The sequence below is a fragment of the Ovis canadensis genome, chromosome 16 (genome assembly GCF_042477335.2).
Source record: "Ovis canadensis isolate MfBH-ARS-UI-01 breed Bighorn chromosome 16, ARS-UI_OviCan_v2, whole genome shotgun sequence".
In the NCBI taxonomy this organism is placed as follows: Eukaryota; Metazoa; Chordata; class Mammalia; order Artiodactyla; family Bovidae; genus Ovis; species Ovis canadensis.
The window spans coordinates 20,831,813-20,855,066 of record NC_091260.1 but is presented as its reverse complement, the minus strand read 5'-3'; the positions used below and the strand labels follow the sequence as shown (position 1 = coordinate 20,855,066).

Below are 23,254 nucleotides of genomic sequence, written 5' to 3'. Positions count from 1 at the left end.
TAAGGCTGACCCCCAGGTAAACACATGGAGTCAGGGGCTGTCTTTGGCCTTGAACCTGTGTGGTCAGTCCCCTTTTAACCCCAGGTACCCATCCTGTGAGGCTCCCCTGGTGGCCTAGATGGTAAGGAATCTGCCTGCAATGCTGGAGACCTGGGTTCAGCTGGGAGGATCCCCTGAAGGAGGGAATGGCTATCCACTCCAGTACTTCTGCCTGGATAATCTTATGGACAGAGGAGTCTGGCGGGCTACATTCCATGGGGTTGCAAACAGCAGGACACGATTTTGCAAGTAGCGCTTTCCCTCATCCTGCCATTTCCTTAGTACCTCCCCAGACATACCTGCTCTGGTCCATCCATTCATTCCATCATGGGCCCTAAAAGAGTGAGTACAGTGTCCTGGGAGTCAGGCTAGGGACAGGTAATAGCCACAGAGGCTGGGTGCCTGGGGACTGCTTGTTCCCTGCCTCTTTGTGATTTAGTCAATTATGTCTGTTTTCCTGTTCTTTTTGCTCTGGCTGCGGGATGCTCTGACACAGTCATGAATAAGCACTTGCTGCGCTGAGCTGAAAAGCATGCCCAGGGCGGAGGGTGGGGAGGTGGTTTAGGGGTCTCTGTTGGTTGGAGGGTTTCCCGCCCCAGTTTGCCCATGTATTTGTTTTGGAACATGTGCTGTTGCAGGCTTGGATAGGTTTTGACACATCAACACATAATTCTGTCTCTTCACATTTTCGTTGACTGTGTGGAATCCATTTGAAAAGGAAGTACAGAGGGCTGTCAGGGTAACCTCATTCTATCTACAGCTCATGACCCAGTCTTGGCCAGGAACAGCCTGATCCTGCCTGTGCCAACATGCAACCCTTGGCTTATGCTCATCCCAGGTGCTCCATGTATCACAGTGGTCCTCTCTGTATTAGTGTTTGCCCCTGCTCTTCAGGCACCTGATCCCTGTGTCTTAGGGTATGGATGGGAGTCTAGGCAGGCAGGTGCATAAAACAGCAGCCCTTCTTACCGATTTCAAGCTTTACTCTTCTCTGTCCCCCTTTTGGTTCGTGTCTCATGCTCCTGAGAACCTTCTGGTGTTGCGATCAGGAGAAGCAGTGAGAACCACTAGCGGAGACAGTTTTGGCCCTTGTCTTTCGGGTTCCTTCCACCATCTCTTGTGTCATGCAGGCTGCTGTTTCATGTTCCCCGACACCCCATCTGCCCCCACCTCCCCTGGCTTTGCCTCTGGCTGTTTCACCTCTCAGATCCTCAGTTGTGATCTGCATCTCTTGCTGCATATCTGAAGCCTCAAACGGCTTTCAGTGATTTTTTTTTCCCCTGCCTTTCTTAGGCTCTGGAAGAGCAAGAAGCCACGTCAGAGAAACCAGATATGCCCTCCAGCGCTGCAGAAACTGAAGAAGGTATGCATGCTCCTTCCCCACCTGGGGAACTCAGAAAGTGCTTAGCATTCTCTAGTCAACTGGGAGTTGAAGTGTGTGGAGAAGGAGAGCAGGGGCCGATGGACTCAGAGGCAAGAGTAGGGTGCTCTGGGGCAGCAGGGCCCAGAGTTCCTCCAGCAGCACTGATCCAAGGTACTGTGTGTTTCCACTTTTTATTCAGTTAGCATTTACTGGTTTCCTCCCACAGTGCTTGGGGACCTCTCCTGACATGCAGAGGGCTTTCCTCTCATTACCAAGGTCAGGCTGTTCCATTCAGCCCTCTGTCACTCTCCTGTTGTCCAGCTCGTTCCACCTCTGTGGAGCCTCTGCTCTGTGCTGGGCAAGTGGGTCCCAGAGGATGGAGGTTGTGAGGTCCTAGAGGATGGAGGTGGGAGGATCAGGGTGTCCTGATTGTCGTGGGGTCTGGGGAGCTCCGCTGCTGTGAGAGGTGAGTGCTGAGGGGTGCTGAGTGTCTTCAGGGTCCAGGCGGCCCCACCCAACCCAGGCTGTCCTGCACGGTGGTTCACATCGCTGATGACGCTTCAGAGGCTGAATGTCCAAATCTGCTCGAGGTGGGTGTCCACAGCAAGAGGTGTGTGTTTGAAAATGCATCCTCACTACCCTGTTCCACATCATAATGGGGAGTCGTGTTGATGGCACACTTGCATGTAACATCCAGCTTGTTTGTAGACTATGATACTTTCTTGTTTTCTCCAACTTGGCACCTTACTAGGGCATGTGATCTCTACTTCAGTTTAGGTTCTTTCTTTCCCCTTTAACACACACAAGTAGATCTAATCTGTTGGCAAGTCCCAGTGACAAATCCAGTTTTAAAAAAAATCTCTTTTTTAAGTTATGAAAGTATGATAACCCATTTACAGGAGACTTGGAACATACAGAATAAGGTTATGTATGATTCCATTATATATTACAATTGTTTTATAAGTAGATAAATTGAGATTTTTAGTTGGTGTTTTAATATCAAACTCTCAAAAATTAATAGAATGACTATACAGAGAAGTAGAAGGCTATAGTAGACCCGAAAAACACTATGAACCAATTCAACATAATTAGTAGGATACAAATTCTATTCAAATTCCTGGAGACTGTAAACTCAGAGACACTGGAACATATCCAAGGATGTAAAACGAGGTGCAAAAGTTTCACGGTCTAGAGGTATTGAAATAATACAGAGTCTCTTCTCTTATCACTGTGGAATTATGTTGGAAATAACATCAAAAGATATCTGAAAATAATCCACATATTTTTAAGTGCAGTGTGACATTTACGAAGAGATCTTTGACTTAGCCGTTGAAAGACTCAATAAAGTTAGAAAGAGAAAAACACAGAAAGTGATTGCAGAGAAAGCATTTAAATGAGAAATTAGTATCAAAAGAGAAATTAATATTGAAGATACTTTAAAGAAAATGCCCTGTATTTGGAAATTAAATGTCCACTTTTAAATGATGGGTGTGTCTAAGAAGCCATAACACGGAACATTGGAAAATATTTGTAATAGAATAAAAATGCAAAGAGAACTTATCAGGATTTGTTGCATGCAGCTGAAGCTGCTCAATGCAGTTAAATACAGTATAGAGTCTTGAATAATATATGAAAACAAATAGTAGACACTAACATAAAATTTTCTGAAATTTGAATAATATTTGTACTTTACTTAATAATACTATATCACCTGTTAATTTCCTGGTTTGTTTTTTTTTTTTTACAGTGTAGTACTTTTTTATATTCTCAGAATTGGATTAGAAGTTTCAAGCCTTATTCAAACTTTTAAAAAATCACTAAGATAATAAATTTTCTAGACTTTTAGCAGTAATACCAGATGCCAAATACATGGAACTATATCAAAGTTTTGAGTGAATATAAATTAGAAATACAGCATTCTATTCATACTGAGTCAAACAAGTGGAATCAAAATGTCATAATTTTTCTAGCTAAGCAAAAATTCGTAAATTTTCTAAAATATACATTATATTATACATACTGTATACACATATGTATCCAAAAGCTTTTCTACTATTTTTGAAAAAGGCTTGAGAAAGAACAACAACAAAAAGAGACAGAGATTGGGGAACGGAATGAAATGAGAGCACTGAATGTGAAATAGAACAAGTGAAGCAAACTAGATAAAAGTAAATGATCATCATATAGTCCAGTTGTTTTTAAACATGGCTTCTCATCAGAAAGACATCTGGAGCTTTGGAGAAAAATAGCAGTACTTAGGCATTTGTATTTTTCAAGAAATTCCAAGGTAATTCTATTATGCATCTGATTTTAAAAAGTGATTACAGGTGTCTGTATTAATGGTAGTTTTAGTGATATAGGATTCTGTTATTTTCTGTTGACCAATCATGATACAATGATATCATGTAATAGTTACATAATCACAATAGTAGAAGATGTTTTTGCTATTTTATATTTTAAAACATTATACTTTTACTATTTTTTAAAAAATAGTAAAAGATGGGGTTGACACTTTGGAACTGACATGGAAAAACAAGCTGTCTCAGCACATTGTAAGTGCTTCAGGAGTCATAGGCAAATAACACTGAGAGAACTTTGTGGAGTGTGATGGTGGAGAGGCCCAGGAAAGCTGCTTGGTGGAGGTGACCCCAATGCCGTGATCTAATAGAAGGAAGGGAATTCTAGACAATTGGAATATGTGCAGTACAGAGTCCTGAACCAGATAATGCATTGGGGAAAATGCAGGTCACTTTCTGGCCCTGGAGTATAGGTACATGTGTGTGTGTGTGAGAGAGAGAGAGAGAGATGCCAGGGACATAGCCCTGAAAGGGTAGCAGATCAGCAGGGCTTGTACACAGGCAAGGAATCGGAACTCCGCCCTGACAGCTCTGGAAACTGTTTTAAGCAAATTAGTTCAGGTTGTTATTTAGGCAGCTTGCTCTTCGAGACTGAGGAGAATGGGTTAGAGGGGCCGGGGGCTGCCACACGGAATGCGGAAGAGGATCTGCGCCAGAGCAGTGTGAGGAGATTGGAGACGGAGGGATGGAGGGGGACTGTCCTGAAGGTGTAGGGTGTCAAGTGGGTGTCAGTGGTGAGGAAGAAGGGTGATTCTTCCGTTCCTGGTGTGTCGCCCAGTAGGCTAGGCCTTATAAGAGACAGGATCATGACAAAATAAGTACTCAGTTTTAGGTTGAATTTGGTGTGCCCCAGGGTCAGCCATATTAATATACCTGGCTGCTAGATGGACTGAAATCACTCAATCAATAAGCAAAAGAGTTTGGATAGAAACGCAAATCCTCTAATGCCAAATAATTAATGTGTGTATTTTATAGACCTTATAGACAATGCTTGGATGTCTATACCCTTGGAAGACACGTTAGAAACTGTGTGCACATTCCAGCAGAGGGCAGTATTTAGCTAAAATGAAAACATCCAATTTGTTTTTGTTCATTGTAAAGTCTGCAGGCAACTCAACAGGAAGAACAAAACCTTTTGAGTGTGAGAGCTTGATTTTTCCCCCCTATTTAAGCCCCCAAAGTAAACTTTCCCTTTGAGATATCATAGAAGATTCTTAATAGATCATGTTTTTCTACTCCTCCTGGGGTATAGGGGGATGTTTTACGTGTGTATCTATAGCTACCATTGATTAAAAGATAATAATAGCTTTAACTTAGAAATATACTTGTTCCCTATTACTGTGATAAATGTTTTTATTATTGTCTCTGAATCAATTATGTTTCCATAATTTCATGATTGTAATTGTTCTCCCAGAATGGTGAGATGTTATTCCAAATGAAATAAATGGGCAAAGAGTCACCTCATTTTCACTATGCTTGGACGAATAAGCTAATTATCAGTGTGTATTGATCCACCAATTGACTCCATTTTGTCTCTTGACATCGTTGTCCTCATTTGATCTCCTATTCTGGTAGTTCCTAAGAAGCATTGTACAGAACACCAACCTTGGAAAATGCTCTGAAGAATAAGAATTCTTTGTCCACATAAGTAGAGATGCTACACATGAAACCCCTCGTTGGAAATTGTGTGTCAGTTGCTCAGCTGTGTCCAGCTCTTTGCGACTTTGCAAATCAAGAATGCGTTTAATGTTTTGTAGGTTCTAGTAAGTCTTGCAGTCAGGAAACCTGTGTTTCTTATTTAACCCAACAGTTCTCTGACTTGATCATGGGAGAATTCCCTTTTTCTTTGTTCTCAACATGTTATGAAAATGATCTGTGGAAGGTGCTTTGGGAATGTTACTCTTCATCTCTCCTGATTCTGCCCTTTCTCAAGCTTATTATGTCCTCTCTTTTCCCCACCATGTGGATTCTCTCCATCTCTTAGTATATAATTCTCACACCGAGAAGGGGCTTGGGAGGCATTTTTGAAACTACTTATGGTCATCTTGAATGCTGAGCTCACATAGCCCACAGTACTTTTTAATGTTGTTTGGGAGGCTGTTACCTACCTAGATTGTATGGGGCTGTAAAATACAACCATCGCAATACCACTGACCTCTATATGAATCCATTTTCTTCTATTATTTTGCCATTTTAAAAACCCCTGTGTAATTGTCTGTCTCAAATTTTATGTGAGTGGTCTTTTACGTTGTTGTCTTCTTACCACAAATTATCTCGCACATTCTCTCTAACAAGGAAGTAGGGAGTTGGGCTTGCAACCTGAATGCCAGACACCAAGGGAGAGGGAGAAATTGTCTCCTTCAGGGCCAAGGTGGCAGTTCCAGCTGCCTCAGAGGGGCTTCCCGCTCACTGTCTCGTGCGGAAGGCGGAGGGGCTGGGGGTCCCCATGCAAAAGCCGATCTAGGCAGGCAGACATTCACCCTGCACGCCCACTGACTTACTGTTCAGTGAGCCTCTGCTGAGTGCTCCACTCTGCCAGGCACTGTGCTCATTACTAGTGATGAAGCAGTTACCCAAAAGGACCAAGAGGAAAAAACCTTTGGAGTGTGCTTGCTCTGACTCTCTCGCGTCTCTGTGGAGGGACAGGCGCTGCTCGAGGTGCTGGGTGTGCTGCTGGGAGCCGAGCCACATTTGCACACTCGCAGAGCACACCCCCCCGTGGCCCTGCAGAGGGGCACTTTTGGGAGTCAGGAATCACATTGTGGCCACGAGGAGGTGGTAGCAGAGAGAGGCCACGTATCTTGTGTGGGGTGACACAGCTTGCTCGGGCAGTCAGAACTCAGGTGGGCACGTTCTTACCCACCATGCTGTAGACGCCCGCCACCCTTCTGTCACAGAACATTTACGTGCTTAGACTTTGGACTGCTGCTCTAGAATCCTCTCCAGCTTTTGTACGATGGAATAGTGCAAAACTGGAATCCTTGCCTAGAAATGAGCTGTTTTCCACATGACTGACCTGTCTGCTATGATGAGAGATTGTGACCCGCATGCAGAGACATGTCTTGATGACACACCAGCAGTGAGCAGCCTCTGCTCAAAACCTCGGCTCTGCCGTGAACTGACTGCTCAACAGGGTGCGAGTGACTCCGCTGCGTTTCCTTTTGTGGAGAATGGAGTGGGAGTGTCATTTCATACTTCCTTCAAAATAAGGTTTAAATGAGAAAATGCAGGTGGGGCACCTTGGGATGCTTAGCCAACGCTATCTCGAGATGAGCGTGAGTTACAGTGTGCGGCTGCGATATCAGGGTGTAGCCTTCGTGTCGCAGTGACCAGGTGAGCAATCTTTCGCTTGAGCGTTCTTTAGACGGGGGTGCAGCTCTTCTCTGTGCTCTGAGTGACGCGGGAAGAGGGTGTTGTGTGGTGGGTTCTCCTTTTTTTCTAAAAAGGTTTTATTAAAGTATAGTTGATTTACAATGTTGCGTTTGTTTCAGGCGGACAGTCAAGTGAACTAGTTACACGTGTACATACATCCGCTCTATCATAGAGTCTTTCCCCATACAGGCCGTTACAGAGTATTGAGTAGAGTTGCTCTGCTGTGCGGCATGTTCTTACTAGTCATCTGTTTTATATACAGTAGTATGTATATGTCGATCCCAGTCTTCCAGTTTATCCCTCCCCTTCTTCCCCCTGGTAGCCATGTCTGTTTTCCACGTCTGTAACTCTATTTCTGTTTTGTAGGTAGATTCACTTGTAGATAGACTCATCCTTTTTCCTTTTGTATTTCACATAGGAGCCAAATCATTTGATCGATTCTCCTTATTTGAACCTCTCCTGTGAAATATTGTTGGGAAATCCAGTAAGAGGTGTTTTATCCATGCAGACTTTCTTTTCCAAGAATTTTCGTTTTAAATACTGTGGCTTCATGTATCTTTTTAGAACTTTTGAATATGGTTCCAGGGTCTTGTCAAGATGCAGATCCTTTAAGCAGGATGGCTGGGGCCCGAGGCGTTCGGGATTTAGCATAGCCCTTACGGAGGCTGTTCTGCAGGGGTGATTACTCAGCTGGGAACACAGCTCTTATTTTAACCCCATTGTGAAGTGTCCATCCAAGGGCTTGATCAGAGTTGTTTACCTTGAAGTCAAGTACTTGGGCATCTGCAAGACAATTACCAATCATACCCAGAGAACGTACTTCAAAACCCCAGGAAGTCACCTGTGTTTCCTTCATTTGACAGAGAGCTCAGCCTTCTCTCTGTTTCTATATCTGACTTTGCCAGTCCACTTTCTTCCCCCTGCCCCCAGAAAAGAATCAGTTTCATCATTATAAGTCCAAGGATTAAAATAAGATACCAAGCTGATATAATGTCCATTTTGTGTATTATGACAATAGTATTAGTATTTTCTCAGACACACACAAATTCTCCATCTGACCTCTCCCAGTACATCATAGAATTAAAGAATCCTAGTTTGAGCTGGAAAGAATCTTGGATTTCTCAGAGCTCATCTGAGCACAGCTAATTTTGCCCCCTACGGCTCTAGCTAGGTCAGATTAGCAGGAGTGGGGGAAGGACAAGCATTTACTAAGCATATTAACTGAGGAGTCTGATATGGTTGAAATAAGCTCAAGTTGAAGGTATAATTAAGGAGTTTTTATTCTGTTTTTTCTTTTTCTGAATTGAACTATAATCCAAGTGTGAAATCTTAGGGACATAACAGTATTCCTAAGAGAAAATTGAATTCTGTTTATGTTGTTGAAAGATGACCTTGCCTCATTTTATTCAAGCAGTTGAGTAAATCAGGAAAATTATGTCCTAACCTCAATTTGAAATACAGTGACTTAGAGCTTCTGCTTAGTTGATAGTTGCAACCAAATCTGGGGGCTGAGGATACCTTTTTTTTTTTTAACCTCATGACTTAATTTTTGACTGATTGAGATTTTATGGGGCTGGGTGTAGGAGAGAGTACACACTGGAGATGCAAATATATATATATATAATTAAAAAATATTACACATAAAGCTGTCATATTACCCAGTGATGACACTCCTAGATATATACTTAAGAGAAATGAAAACATAGATCTCTTCAAACTTGTACACAAATGTTCAAAGTGGCATTATTCATAACTGCCAAAAAAGTGGAAACAATCCAAAAAGTCCATCAACTGAGAAGTGGACACACAAAAATGTGATCTATCTATACAAGGGAGACAGATAGTATTTAGTAGGAAAAAGGGATGAGGTACTGATGCATTATGACATGAAAGGACCTTGACAACATGCTTTGTGAAGGAAGCCAGTTACAAGAGACCACATACTGTATAATTCCACTTATGTGAAATATCCAAAATGGCATCCACTGATGCTTTTGAACTCTGGTGTTGGAGAAGACTCTTGAGAGTCCCTTGGACTGCAAGGAGATCCAACCAGTCCATTCTGAAGGAGATCAGCCCTGGGATTTCTGTGGAAGGAATGATGCTAAAGCTGAAACTCCAGTACTTTGGCCACCTCATGCGAAGAGTTGACTCATTGGAAAAGACCCTGATGCTGGGAGGGATTGGGGGCAGGAGGAGAAGGAGATGACAGAGGATGAGATGGCTAGATGGCATCACGGACTCGATGGACATGAGTCTGAGTGAACTCTGGGAGATGGTGATGGACAGGGAGGCCTGGCGTGCTATAGTCCATGGGGTCGCAAAGAGTCGGACATGACTGAGGACTGAACTGAACTGAACTGAAGACAGAAAGCAGTTAGTGATTACTGAGGGCTGGGGTGGAAGAGGTGGTGGTTGGGGAGAAATGAGTAGCGAGAGTTACTGGATATGGGGCTTCTTGTTGGGGTGATGAAAATGTTCTAAAACTGGTTGTGGTGAGGACTGCACAACTCTGAGTATATTAAAAATCATTGAATTGTATACTTTAAATGGAGGAGTAGTATGGTATTGAATTATACCTTAAAGCTGTTACGTATATACACATACACACACACATACACACACATATGTACACATATATGCACACACAAATACAAATATACAATTACAAATATGTATGTGTATGCGTGAAGAGACTATACTAAGCCATTAATGGTGGCTTTATAGATTGTTTTTCTTAGTCCCTTTCAAGTTTTCTTAATTACTTTTGTGGCTCAAAAAAGTGTTACAAATCATTTAAATTTAAAAACCCAGTATGTATTTTTTTAAAAAGGTGTTTTAATTTCTTTCTGAAAGAATGCAGAGTAGAAATAGAAAAATTATCACAGACGATGATGTTTCAGAGTTGTTTGAGGTCTTTTCTCATCCTGACGTCCTCTCGCTGACTGCCTATCCTGGGGCACAGTGGGAACCTGATGGAGGGTCGAGCTTGGTGCATTGGCAGGAGTGTTGGAACTCATGGACTAGCAGGGCTCATGCTGATATTTCTGTGGATAAGTCTCTCATTGTTTCTTCTAGTCTATATTTATATGGGGAAGGCCAAATGATAGTTCTTACTCAGTTCAGTTCAGTTGCTCAGTCGTGTCCAACTCTGCGACCCCATGAACTGCAGCATGCCAGGCCTCCCTGTTCATCACCAATTCCCGGAGTTCACTCAAAATGACATCCATTGAGTTGGTGATGCCATCCAGCCATCTCATCCTCTGTCGTCCCCTTCTCCTCCTGCCCCCAATCCCTCCCAGCATCAGGGTCTTTTCCAATGAGTCAACTCTTCCCATGAGGTGGCCAAAGTACTGGAGTTTCAGCTTTAGCATCATTCCTTCCAAAGAACACCCAGGACTGATCTCCTTTAGAACAGACTGATTGGATCTCCTTGCAGTCCAAGGGACTTGCAAGAGTCTTCTCCAATACCACAGTTCAAAAGCATCAGTTCTTCGGCACTCAGCTTTCTTCCCAGTCCAACTCTCACATCCATACATGACCACTGGAAAACCATAGCCTTAACTAGATGGACCTTTTTTGGCAAAGTAATGTCTCTGCTTTTCAATATGTTATCTAGGTGGGTCATAACTTTCCTTCCAAGAAGTAAACATCTTTTACTTTCATGGCTATAGTCACCATCTGCAGTGATTTTGGAGCCCCCCAAAATAAAGTCTGACACTGTTTCCACTGTTTCCCCATCTATTTGCCATGAATTGATGGGACCAGATGCCATGATCTTTGTTTTCTGAATATTGAGCTTTAAGCCAACTTTTTGACTCTCTTTCACTTTCATCAAGAGAGTCTTTAGTTTTTCTTCACTTTCTGCCATAAGGATGGTGTCATCTGCATATCTGAGGTTATTGATATTTCTCCTGGCAATCTTGATTCCAGCTTATGCTTCTTCCAGCCCGGCGTTTCTCATGATGTACTCTGCATATAATTTAAATAAACAGGGTGACAATATACAGCCTTGATGTACTCCTTTCCCGATTTGGAGCCAGTCTGTTGTTCCATGTCCAGTTCTGACTGTTGCTTCCTGACCTGCATACAGATTTCTCAGGAGGCAGGTCAGGTGGTCTGGTATTCCCATCTCTTTCAGAATTTTCCACAGTTTGTGGTGATCCACACAGTCAAATGCTTTGACATAGTCAATAAAGCAGAAATAGATGTTTTTCTGGAACTCTCTTGCTTTTTCCATGATCCAGCAGATGTTGGCAGTTTGATCTCTGGTTCCTCTGCCTTCTCTAAAACCAGCTGGAACATCTGAAGTTCACGGTTCATGTATTGCTGAAGCCTGGCTTGGAGAATTTTGAGCATTACTTTACTAGCGTGTTAGATGAGTGTAACTGTGTGGTAGTTTGAGCATTCTTTGGCATTGCCTTTCTTTGGGATTGGAATGAAAACTGACCTTTTCCAGTCCTGTGGCCACTGCTGAGTTTTCCAAATTTACTAGTATTCCTAATAAGAATAAAAGTTATAATTCCTTCAGTGAAAAAGACATAATGGTGATACTAAAACAAAAGGTCAGAGTGTTGTGATAACCTCTGAATTGAGAGTGGTAGACGTCACAGATATTTTCAAATTTTTTCCCTTTGCCATTGTAATTCTCTATATTGTGAGAATTCATGTTGTGAATTAATCTCACAACATGCTCTGAATCTCTCATTCATGTTGTGAATCAGACATGCACACATGGATAAAACATTGAGGTGATTCATGGAAGTGAAATTATTAGTGAAACTCCAGTGTGGCTTGGGCCTTGCGGAGCTGGAGGAGTCGGGGGAAGCCGGGGGAAAGGCATTATCTGTCTCATCAACCTGGCATTTCAGAAGTTGTGACAAAATAATGGTAGTATTAAAAGTGTTGAAAAGTATTGAAATTAGTAATTTTAAAAAGTGAACAACTTTCCCTTCTTTGTCCCTAATGATCTACTCTATCTCATCAGTTATTTGGGGGCATTGGATCCTAGTCAAGGAGAGAAGCATTTGTTCAGTACCTGTAATATGAAAGGCACCCTGCTTGGTCCTTGAGATGCAAGTGTTGGACTTAAATTGATTGGACCCAACCTTCCTAGTGCTTATAGTCTTTTGGGAGAAGAGGATTCATTCAAAGACTGTGAACTACCCTGTGAGACCCTTGGGCATTGGTGGGGCAGGAGAGCAAGCTGAGAGCATGCCCCTTGTTTTCCTTTGTGCTTTTGACGCTGCCCTGCATGTCTAACCCAGCTGGGGACTTGATTGTAGAGAGCTGAACCTGAGCTGGAAGGGAAGCTGCAGTAGTTGTCTAGCTGCTTCTGATCCAGGTTCTTTTTGCTTCTTCCTGGGGGAGGAGTCAGACGGCACAGCAAATTGTAGTTGAAGAATGCTGAGCAGCCTGTAGTTTTGACGTAGCTTTCTCTTTGTTTAAGTCTAACCTCTGTGGTCCCATTTCTCAAAAGGAGACAGTATGGTTTGTGCACAGAATTGAGATCTATTAGGCTAATCTGTTTCTTAACAAGACATTGATATTAATCTTACAGCTACTCCATCCTGTGTTGAAAACCCTGTTTGCTGGTGCAGTGTCCCTGGTGAACATGAATATTAGAGATTACTTCTTATTCTATTATAGTTTGGCAATAAAGAACATGTTTATGATGTTTGGTAAGTCTGATTTAGGAGGGGGTGATCTTTACTTCTGGGTGGGCCTTGAAGGCAAGATTAATAGGCCTTTAAAACAGAATAGCTGGGGTTTACTGATATCATTATCCGCTGAAGGTTGCTATAGCAATGAATAGTTTGATTGCACTCTGCAATTGGTGGTGCAACGGCTGAGTGTAAAAGGATCCTAGGCATTTAGTGGAAACTCTGCTGGAGCAATTAAACTCCGGTGGAAGGAGTGCCAAATTCTTTAAAATCTCTAAGATATAGTTCTGTATCATCCTAGATTAATTAAAGATCCATTATTGTCACAAGTATTTTTAATGATTTTGAGATAAAGGCTTTATAGCTTTGAAAGTTCTTAAAATGATGAAGTATACGTTTTATGAAGACATCTGTTTTAACATAGTTTGTACTATTTGCTTGAATCTTGCACAGCATTGATTTAGACTGTATGGAAAATGTAGGCTGGCTGTAGATGAAGATTAGCTTTTTTGAGAGGGGGGCAGGGAGATGGAATCCAAACATACCACCGGGATGGACTCTGAACAGATTACTGGGTGAACACATCCTTTGTTGTTGCAGGCGGATTACCTGACAGAGCTTTCTTCATCAGCAACCCTGAATAAAATGTGTATTATTCTTCTGAATCAGTGCCATAGGTGCAGAATTCTTTTGAGATGCAGAATTCTTATCATTTAAGAGTATGTGGTCTAAAATGGCTCTAAAGTAATAGCCAGTGACGGGCAATAAAAATGTCGGTGGCTCTCTTGCTGTGAGTGCACATGTATCTGTTGAAACTTCAGTTCTAGTTTCCCTTCTTTTTTTTTTTTTTAACATGTTGGGTGCTCACTGAATTTTTAGTTTGGCTATATATATTTCAAAACAGAAGACTTGCTGTGCTCTCATATGGTAAACACTATAGGGGAAGCTTCACATCAGTTTTCTGCATCTGTGCAGTAGGACGAAAACTTTCTCCCAACATAGTGTTTTGGACTTTGGTGCTTAAACAGCAGGCTTTTGAAGGGTGAAGTTGTCTCATTTTGACATTCCCATCAGGGGCCCTGTTCTGCAGATGGTACTCTGCTGCCACCTGGAGGCCTTACTTGGGATGTGCATGTAAAGGTGGGTTGGGATGCTGGACGACAAAAGGCTGGGCATCAGTTACTGTCTTGTCCTTAGTCCCTGTTGAGGTCAGTGGTCTTGACTACATAAAATTGAAGCTATTGTCCTTTCATTTTTCATCACAGAGGCTAATATACAGTATGAATTCAAGAGCAATATATTCTGTGTGTGTGTGTGTGTTAGTCCCTCAGTTGTGTCCGACTCTTTGTGATCCCATAGACTGTAGCCCACCAGGCTCCTCTATCCATGGGGATTCTCCAGCCAAGAATACTGAAGTGGGTTTCCATGCCCTCCTTCAGGGCATCTTCCCAACCCAGGGATCAAACCCAGGTCTCCTGCATTGCAGGTGGATTCTTTACTGTCTGAGCCACCAAGGAAGCCCAAAAATACTGGCGTAGGTAGCCTACCCCTTCTCCAGGGAATCTTCCTGACCCAGGAATCGAACCAGGGTCTCCTGCATTGCAGGCAAATTCTTTACCAGGTGAACTACCCGGGAAGCCCCAATATACTGTGAAAAGTGAAAGCAAAAGTTGCTCAGTTGTGTCCGACTATTTGTGACCCCGTGGACTATACAGTCCATGAAATTCTCCAGGCCAGAATACTGGAGTCGGTAGCCTTTGTCTTCTCCAGGGGATCTTCTCAACCCAGGGATCGAATCCAGGTCTCCTGCATTGCAGGCAGCTTCTTTACCAGCTGAGATACTGGGGAAACCCCAATGTACTGTGGTGGAGTGCAATTGTCTTATTAACTTAATGTAAAGCAAGTTCAAAGTTATTGTTATGCACATTAAAAAAGCACAGCATGACTTTGTGTTTGTTGACTTCTCTGCTCCATCCTTGCCTGGGAAGATTCGTCCCGAAAAGCCACCTAGATGAAGACCTTAGACTTTTTCTAAGCAGAAATGTGGATGAGAGCCGGCCTTGTTGCCAGGCAGGAAGAAGAGCCTGAATGAACCTACTCGGTGGTGTGAGACCTCTGTGCCTTACAGTAACAGGAGTGTCAGTAGAGGAGGGAATGCCTAGTTAATGCACCTGCTGGGAAAACTAGGGGCTCCCCAGAACTGGCATCCTGCAGAGCCCGGGGGCAGAGAAGCAGAAGAGAGCCTGGGCCCAAGGTGTTGTTATGCGAACACAAATCCTGGTTGAAGATCTCCGCCCCACTGCCCTTGTCAGCAGTGCCGTCTCTTCTGTTCTCAGGCCCAAACCTGCTCTCAGTGCTTGCTTCAACCACAGTGGCTCTTGTTTACGGGCGACTGAGTATTTGGGAAGAGAACCAATCAGTCAAGACAGAGAAAAATACCCCTTAAGTGGGCCTTCCTGTTCATCCCAGAACATCATGAGCACTGATGCTTCCAGGAAAGCCTTTATGCAGAGCAGTGCCTGGGGCTGGTGAGATGGAGCCGGGCACTGCCCAAGGGCTGGGCTGATGTTTAGGGCTGTTCTTTACTTTAAATCATGGGCAAGGAAAGGCTGAACCTCATCTAGAACGAGCTAGGCTCTTTTGAAACATGAAGTCAGTGGTACTGGAGGAAAGAGAAGTGCGGGGTTTCCTCAGGTGGGTACGAGTCACATCCTTAGAAGGAGTGCTGTATGGAGAAGCTTCGGTCAGCACGTGGCCTTGCTTCTGGGTTGGGGGGTTTGTTTATTTAACGGTCATCTTCTTCCTCAGGATTTCCTGTGAGAGCTCCTGGGCTGGCTTGTTTACGTCTTGGTCCACACAGATAATACCAGAGTGTGGGCTGTCAGTCATGCACTGCTCTGTGGAGTTATTTAAGAAGCCAAATCTAGAACCGAGTTCCACACAGATAGCTCTGAGCTAATCATTTATATTTGTCATCTAGTTTCTCTTCCCTCCGCCTTTTTTCTTCTTCTTCCCCCCTCCCCCCCTTTTTTTTTTTTAAAGGATGTTCCTATCAGTGGATCCTGATGATAATTATTCTTTTTGCAGAGATTAGGAATTCAGGGTGCAGCGGATCACCACCTAGGAAGGAGGATGTAAAGGTAATGGTTCTCTGGCTGTTTTCCTCTTTGTGCTTCTCTCTGGAGTTGAAGTGGAAGTGAAGATCTGGTGCTAATAAACACAGGAAAAAACCCAAAGCAAGAAAATCTCAGGGATATGTCTCAAGACATGTTGAGAATAACTTGAATTATTTCCTCTATCAAATTTTCGATCTCTACCCTTGATGACTAAACCTAGCGGTCTTTCTGGGTTGTATATATGTGTCTTGTCTATGCGAGATAATTGAATACATTTTCTAAAACTTTGTACCTGAAGATGGTATCCGTAGATGTTTCCCAACAATGTGTCTTCAGAAATGAACCTGGGAGATATTCCCTGAATATAAAATAGTCTATGGATGGCTTTTAGGCATGCTTCAGCTTGGTACAGATCCTTTGCTTACTTCTGGCTCTTAATACTAAGTACAAGACTTGTTTTTTCTGTTTACATATGGTGACATATGTAACATGTCTTTCCTAATGTTTTCTTAGGTTGCTTTTCCATTTACAAAAATAAACATTAGGGTTAGCAAGTAAGTAACTTGTAAAAAACCGACCTGACTTTATCTTTTTCAGCATGTGAAAAGCCCGGTGGTTCCACTGAATGAACATGAGGACCCGGACAGGCTAGATTTGGGTATGTTCCAACATATGGCTTCCTCTGGCATTCATGTCGGGGTATCACAGACACAGGTATGCAGGGGCCAAGAAGAAAATCTATTTAGAAATAAAGTATTCCTTCCTGGGAGCCGTGTCTGTTTCTTGAAATGCATTTGAGTCTCTATTTACAATCTAAAAAACAAATCAAAACAAAGGAAGGAATCCAAGCTTTTCCTGGACGGTTTTACTCTGAGCACGTGCTGGCTTAGAGCTGGTTGTATGCTACCCTGTTATCCCTATGAGGCAGGCACTACTAGCTTCTGTGTGTAGGTGATTTGACGGGGGCAACTGTGGAGAGTAAATGGGGGACTCGAGATGCATAGCTTCATCTGCCGGGCCTCAGGATCCCCAGGTTTACCTCTGTCCCACTTTAATATCTGGTGAGGACCCCTTGGAACTGAGTCTGTGGGATCTTTCCCCTTGGCCTCAGGAAAAGACCAGATGCTCACCCTGGGGCATGGATCTGATGTGGGTGTCGTTTTAAAGGAAGCAGACACTCTCTTGGCAAGAGGAAGGTATTTCTTCCTGTGGCCCTGGGAATTCCCATCCACTCAGAGGCATCATAACTCAGCACTCTGCGAGGGGTATCACCCCACACCTCTTCCTTGAGCCTTTGCTGATTGTTCAGGGCTCATCAGGGCTCCATTCTTACCTTTGAGTCAGAGCCTGATGAAGCTGTTGGGTTTTGAGGATATACACAGACGGGGCCATCAGCTGATGCCTCCTCGTTTGGGCGCCTGAGACGTGGGAAGCAGAGAATCAATTTCTCAGTCATTTTCTTTAGGCTCAGTGAAGCTGAAGCTGCTCGGACTCCTGGAGAGTGCTGGGGCAGAGCAGCCTTAGGAGCTGCAGGGGGGTGGTGATCAGGACACCTCCCTAGGTGAGAACCAAGGTGGGTGGGCCTGCCGAGTGGAGGGTGCAGGGGGCTCCCTGGGCGGTGTTTTCTCGCCTGGCAGGCACAGAGCAGAGCAATTAGGAAACCAGGGGAATAAAGCAGGGCAAGGGGGAAGCACCCCGTGTGCCACTTGGCTGTGCCGCAGGCAGAGGTGGTTTCTGGATCTCCCTGCATGAGATGCCACTGAAATTTGGATAGAAACTAGACCATCCCTGGCGCTGTGTGCTCTTTACTATTTCTGCTGTGTAAGGTGTGTGTGTGCTAAGCTGTTTCCGTCGTGTCTGACTCTCTGTCACCCTGTGGATGGTAGCCCTGCCCGCCTGGCTCCTCTGTTCATGGGGTTTCTCTCGGCAAGAATCCTGGACTGAGTTGCCATGCCCTCCTCCAGGGGATCTTCCCAGCCCAGGGATTGAACCCGTGTCTCTTGTGTCTATTGCATTGGCACGTGGGTTCTTTACCCCTAGTGCCACCTGGGAAGCTACATAAGGTAAGAGGACAAGAGGAGTACTTTACTTCCAGAAGAGAGGGAGAGGAAGAAGGGAAAGCAGGCATGTCCACGTAGATGACTGTCGTGGGCCGCTGAAGCCCAGGGTCTGGCCGCTGCTCATGCGTGCAGGATGTCTCCTCTCCAGATTGCATCATGCTTCCAGGAATGTTCGCTTTGAAGAATGTTTACCAAGACAGATTGCCGGTGGGGGAGGAATGTTGGCTGGCAAAAGGATTGAGTAGCAGGATTATTTTAATTTTAGGCTCTAAACATGCACTCTCTTCTCACACTGGTATCCTTACTGGGGAAGAAGGTGCATGTTACGGAAACTAATAACCTGGCCTAATAGAAGTTTTTGTCAGTAACGTCACTGTGTCTGAGGAGGTGATGAAGAGTTTGAGAGAGATGAGCCTGTATGCCTTTCATCTCGGCCGTTTACGAGGAGGTCTGTGAATGGTTGTCCCTTGTGCAGATTGTCTCTTGCTTTGTTGTTCATCAAAACTTGGTGGGTTAAAAAAATTACCTTATGCGAAGAACGTGATACATTTTAAAAGAACCTTCTGAACAGACTCACAGACTTAGAGAATGAACTTATGGTTTCTGCAGGGGTGGGGAGGGGGGAAAGGTTGGGAGGAAGGGGTGGTTAGGGAGTTGGAGGTCAACATGAACACACCAGTCTATTTAAAATGGGTAACGAACAAGGACCTAGTGTATAGCACAAGAGAACTCTGCTCAAAGTTATGTGGCAGCCTGGACGGGAGGGGAGTTTGGGGAAGGATGGATATGTGTGTATGTTTGGCTGAGCCACTCTGCTATCCACCAGAAACTATCACCACAGTGTTAATCATCTATACTTCAATATAACATAAAAAAATTTAAAAGGTAAAAGGACCTTTGAGACAGAAGAAGGCAGCGAGCAGTAAGAGTCAGGTGGTAAGCTGGTGTCTGGAACCAGAAACGGCTTTTTCCACGGGGCCGCTTGCAAACTGTTTTACTTCGTATGTAAAGCTGATATTGTGCTTAGACTCTGAGGCAGGACTGATTGCTGTGGGGTTGAGGTGCATTTCTTTGCTGCCTGGTATTATTCAAAGCAGTGTGACGAGAGTTTAGTGTGATCTCGTCAATGATGTCAGGGCTGTTCCAGTGGAAATTTCTGTGACGATGGACTGGTTCTGTGTTTGCACTGTTCAGATCCAGCCAGTGGCCACGTATGTCAGTATAGCATGGGATGTGCGAGCAGTGTGACTGAGGAGCTGCCTCGGAACTGTAACTCTTGCACTGGACGGGGACGATCCAGAGTAAGTTTCCCTTGTATTGTTGTTGGTGCCTCGACAGCCACCTCGACATTAGTTTATACGCTGAAGATGACTACTCATGGGAGGAATAATGTCTCCGGTGGGCAGTAGGTGGTAACCCCATCCAAGCCAGTGCCCCTGAGCTGCGTCAGCAGTGAGTCATGATACTGACATCACGTTTATGGTGAGTCCAGAAGCGAGGGCCCCACTCTCTGTGGATATTGTGCAGGCTTGACCTTTTGCTCAGAGGGGAGAGTGTGAGTTGAGGGCCAGGGTCTGATTGTTGTGCTGCCATCTTGAAGAGTGGGACTCCTTGGCATACGGCGCCCTCACACGCTGGGCAGGTGGGATGCAGGAGGGGGCAAAGCATTTGGAGCAAAAGAAAGAGAGGAGATAGATAAAATGGGTCCATATGGAAATTAAAAAGGAAGAAGGGGTCTGTTTGGCTAGAGGATACAGGGCTAAATGTGATTGAGAAATCGAAGCTTAACAGTGGGCAGCTGTGAGCGTTGTGCAAGGAGAAGGGATGTGAACGCTGAGCAGGAAGCGTGGCCCTCCTTGCGAAGTACAGCGGGGAGGGTGAGCGTCTGCTGCTTGTTGGAAACCCAGCTACCAACAAAAATGCCTTAGACCAGCTCTGGATCGGCAAAGCTGGAAACGACGTGGTTAGTTGTTGTAGTTTAAAAGCAAACTTTACTTTTGAAAGGTTGAATCTGAAAAAATAAAAACATGTGCCTGGTAAGAAACTAAGATTTCCGGTTAAAAGTTAAGTTCATGACTGAGTACTGTGAAGCAAGACGCCAATGCCTCAGGTGAATTATGGAAGCCCCGGGAGGTGACGCTCTCCTCTCAGCAAGTGATGTTCCAGTGTGAGTGAGCTTGTATATGACAGCCCAGCTTTGAAACTGATTTTCCTGCAGTCATTTATCAGCTATTGTTTGCATTCAGTTCAGTTCAGTCACTCAGTTACGTCTGACCATTTGCGACCCCATGGACTGTAGCACGCCGGGCTTCCCTGTCCACCAGCAACTTCCGGAGCTTGCTGAAACTCATGTCCATCGAGTTGGTGATGCCATCCAACCATCTCGTCCTCTGTTGTGCCCTTCTCCTCCTGCCTTCAATCTGTTTGCATTGGACTAAAGATAATTTGTTGAAGTTTACTAAAGCTGTAGGTTATGTAAACATTTGGATGGAAAAAATGAATCCTTGGTAAGACTGACATGTTAAGACAAGAGCTCTGTGAGCATGCTTAACTTTCCCCACAGGGGCAGGTGTTAGGGAGGTAGGGTTACTAGGGGACGTGGTGATGGAATTGACCGGTGTCATCTTCCTGCCTGGGAAGTCCTGGTACCTGAAGCTCTGGGTGCGAAGCAGCTCCTTATCTGCTGTTTGGCAAGTGGAGAGTGAGCCTGATGCACATGGTTGGGATTTTAAGCATGATATTGTGCTAAATGGGGCTTTCCTGATGGCTCAGACGGTAAAGAATCTGTCAGCAATATGGGAGATCTAGGTGGTTTGATCCCTGGGTCAGAAAGATCCCCTAGAGAAGAGAATGGCTACCCACTCCAGTATCCTTGGCTGGAGAATTCCATGGAGCCTGACGGGCTACAGTCCATGGGGTTACAAAGAAGTGGATACGACTGAGTGGCTAATAACACACTTTGTGCTAAATGAGCCTTTCCGAAGAAATGATTTTGTCTTTTGTAATACATAAGTAAGAACTGCTCACAGTAGAAAACTTTGAAGTTTTAGAAAGAATAGAAAACAAGAAATCATTCCTATAGTCCTGCCACCCCCAAATCAGCTACTGTTAGATTTTGGTGTGTGTACTACTGGTATTTTCCCTTGGCATCTGTTTTTTTAACATAGTTGTGATCATATAAACAATAGAATTGTGTCCAGTTTATTCACGTTAGATTATATGCCATACGTAAAGCTCCATGTTAGAAGGGAGCTGAAAATAATGCTGTACATTTTTTCTACTAAAAATTGGATTACTTTCGTGAAAAGAAAGAGAAGATGTCATAGATTCTTCCTGTAAGTGTTTGAAAGTGTTAGTTGCTCAGTCGTGTCTGACTCTTTTGCAAACCCATGGACTGTACCCGCTAGGTTCCTCTGTCCTTGGAATTCTCCAGGCAGGAATACTGGAGTGGGTAGCCATTGGCTTCTCCCGGGGATCTTCCTGACCTAGGGACTGTAGCTGGCTCTTTTGCACTGAAAGCAGATTCTTTACTGTCTGAGCCATCATAAATGTTTATTGGCTAAGAAAACAAACAAACAAACTCAGACCCTCCCTTTTATAATATAATTGTTGATTTTACGAAGTGGCCCAATTGTCAGTACATGCTGGAGGCTCGAATCCCAGTTATTTGTTAATACCCTGGGTCACTTCATTGCTGTTTGTTGAAAGTGAAGTGAAGGTGTTAGTTGCTCAGTTGTGTCTGACTCTTTTGCAAACCCATGGACTGTAGCCTACCAGGCTCCTCTGTCCATGGAATTTTCCAGGCAAGAATACTGGAGTGGGTTGTCATTTCCTTCTCCAGGGGATCTTCCCGACCCAGGGACTGAACCCAGGTCTCCTGCATTGCAAGCAGATTCTTTACTGTCTGAGCCACTAGGGAACCTTATGTGTAACGAGAAAACCTCTCAGGGGGTGTTGGGACTGGCAAGGTGGGCACTGGGCAGAAGATGAACCAGAGCTGAATGTGGAAGGAAGCCTAACTTGATGCCCCAAAAATCTCATCCAGATGAACTGGGACGAGGAGGCACAAGCAGAAACAAACACTAGGAAATGAGGTGTTTCGGGGTGTACAACCCAGCCAAAGCAGACTAGACAGAGGAGGACGGAGCCTCTGCACAAAGAGCTTAGGGAAACATTGCCAAAGAGTAACTGGAAGAAAATGACTGGAAGATGCAAAGAATAGTCCCTTTAGAACGAAATGTCAGGAGTTGTGCAGACTCATTATCTGAGACCTGCATTTGTGGATATATCTGGGAGAGTCCAGGCCCATGGATTTAGGTGGTGAGCTGGGTGGAGACAGTGCAGTCAGTAATACTAGTCTGGCAAATCACTAATTAGTAGGACTAATTAGGTTAGTCTTTTCTTATACTAAGTGAAAGTTTGTAAATGGAATTGAGGCTGCTGCTGTTGCTGCTAAGTCGCTTCAGTCGTGTCCGACTTTGTGCGACCCCATAGACGGCAGCCCACCAGGCTCCCCCGTCCCTGGGATTCTCCAGGCAAGAACACTGGAGTGGGTTGCCATTTCCTTCTCCAATGCACAAAAGTGAAAAGTGAAAGTGAAGTCGCTCAGTTGTGTCCGACTCTTCGCAACCCCATGGACTGCAGCCTACCAGGCTCCTCCATCCATGGGATTTTCCAGGCAAGAGTACTGGAGTGGGGTGCCATTGCCTTCTCTGGAATTGAGGCTACTAGGCGATAAATACTTTGGCCACCTCATGCGAAGAGTTGACTCATTGGAAAAGACCCTGATGCTGGGAGGGATTGGGGGCAGAGGAGAAGGGGACGACTGAGGATGAGACGGCTGGATGGCATCACCAACTTGATGGACATGAGTTTGAGTGAACTCCGGGAGTTGGTGATGGACAGGGAGGCCTGGTGTGCTATAGTCCATGGGGTCGCAAAGAGTTGGACATGACTGAGCAACTGAACTGAACTGAAGCTATAAAAGAGCAATTTAAAGAGCAATTTAAAATTGTTTGGAAACATCTCAAAACTTTTATCTTCAGAAACAAGATCTAAAATGTGGAATCTTAAGATCTAGGACTCACGTCACTGGAAGCTGGCCCCCTCTTGTTGTTCAGTTGCTCAGTTGTGTCCAACTCTTTGCGACCTCAAGGACTGCAGCACGCCAGGTTTCCCTGTCCTTCACTGTCTCCCCAAGTTTGCTCAAACTCACGTCAGTTGAGTCAGTGGACTTCAGCATCCGTCCTTCCAGTGAATATTCAGTCCTTTAGGATAGACTGGT

The 23,254-nt window shown here is 44.4% G+C and overlaps 1 protein-coding gene across 5 annotated transcripts in view; it reads left to right on the top strand.

Moving 5' to 3' along the window:
• The window catches only part of ARHGEF28 (Rho guanine nucleotide exchange factor 28), a 346,403-nt gene that overhangs the window by 172,125 nt on the left and 151,024 nt on the right, over window positions 1-23,254 (top strand). For 4 of the 5 annotated variants that reach the window (XM_069556181.1, XM_069556185.1, XM_069556183.1 and 1 more), the window contains exons 7-9: window positions 1,333-1,402; window positions 15,882-15,934; window positions 16,508-16,568. In XM_069556181.1, the coding sequence (XP_069412282.1) occupies window positions 1,333-1,402; window positions 15,882-15,934; window positions 16,508-16,568 (184 nt within the window). The remainder of the gene's footprint in view (window positions 1-1,332; window positions 1,403-15,881; window positions 15,935-16,507; window positions 16,569-23,254) is intronic. The other variant, XM_069556182.1, reaches the window with a different exon arrangement.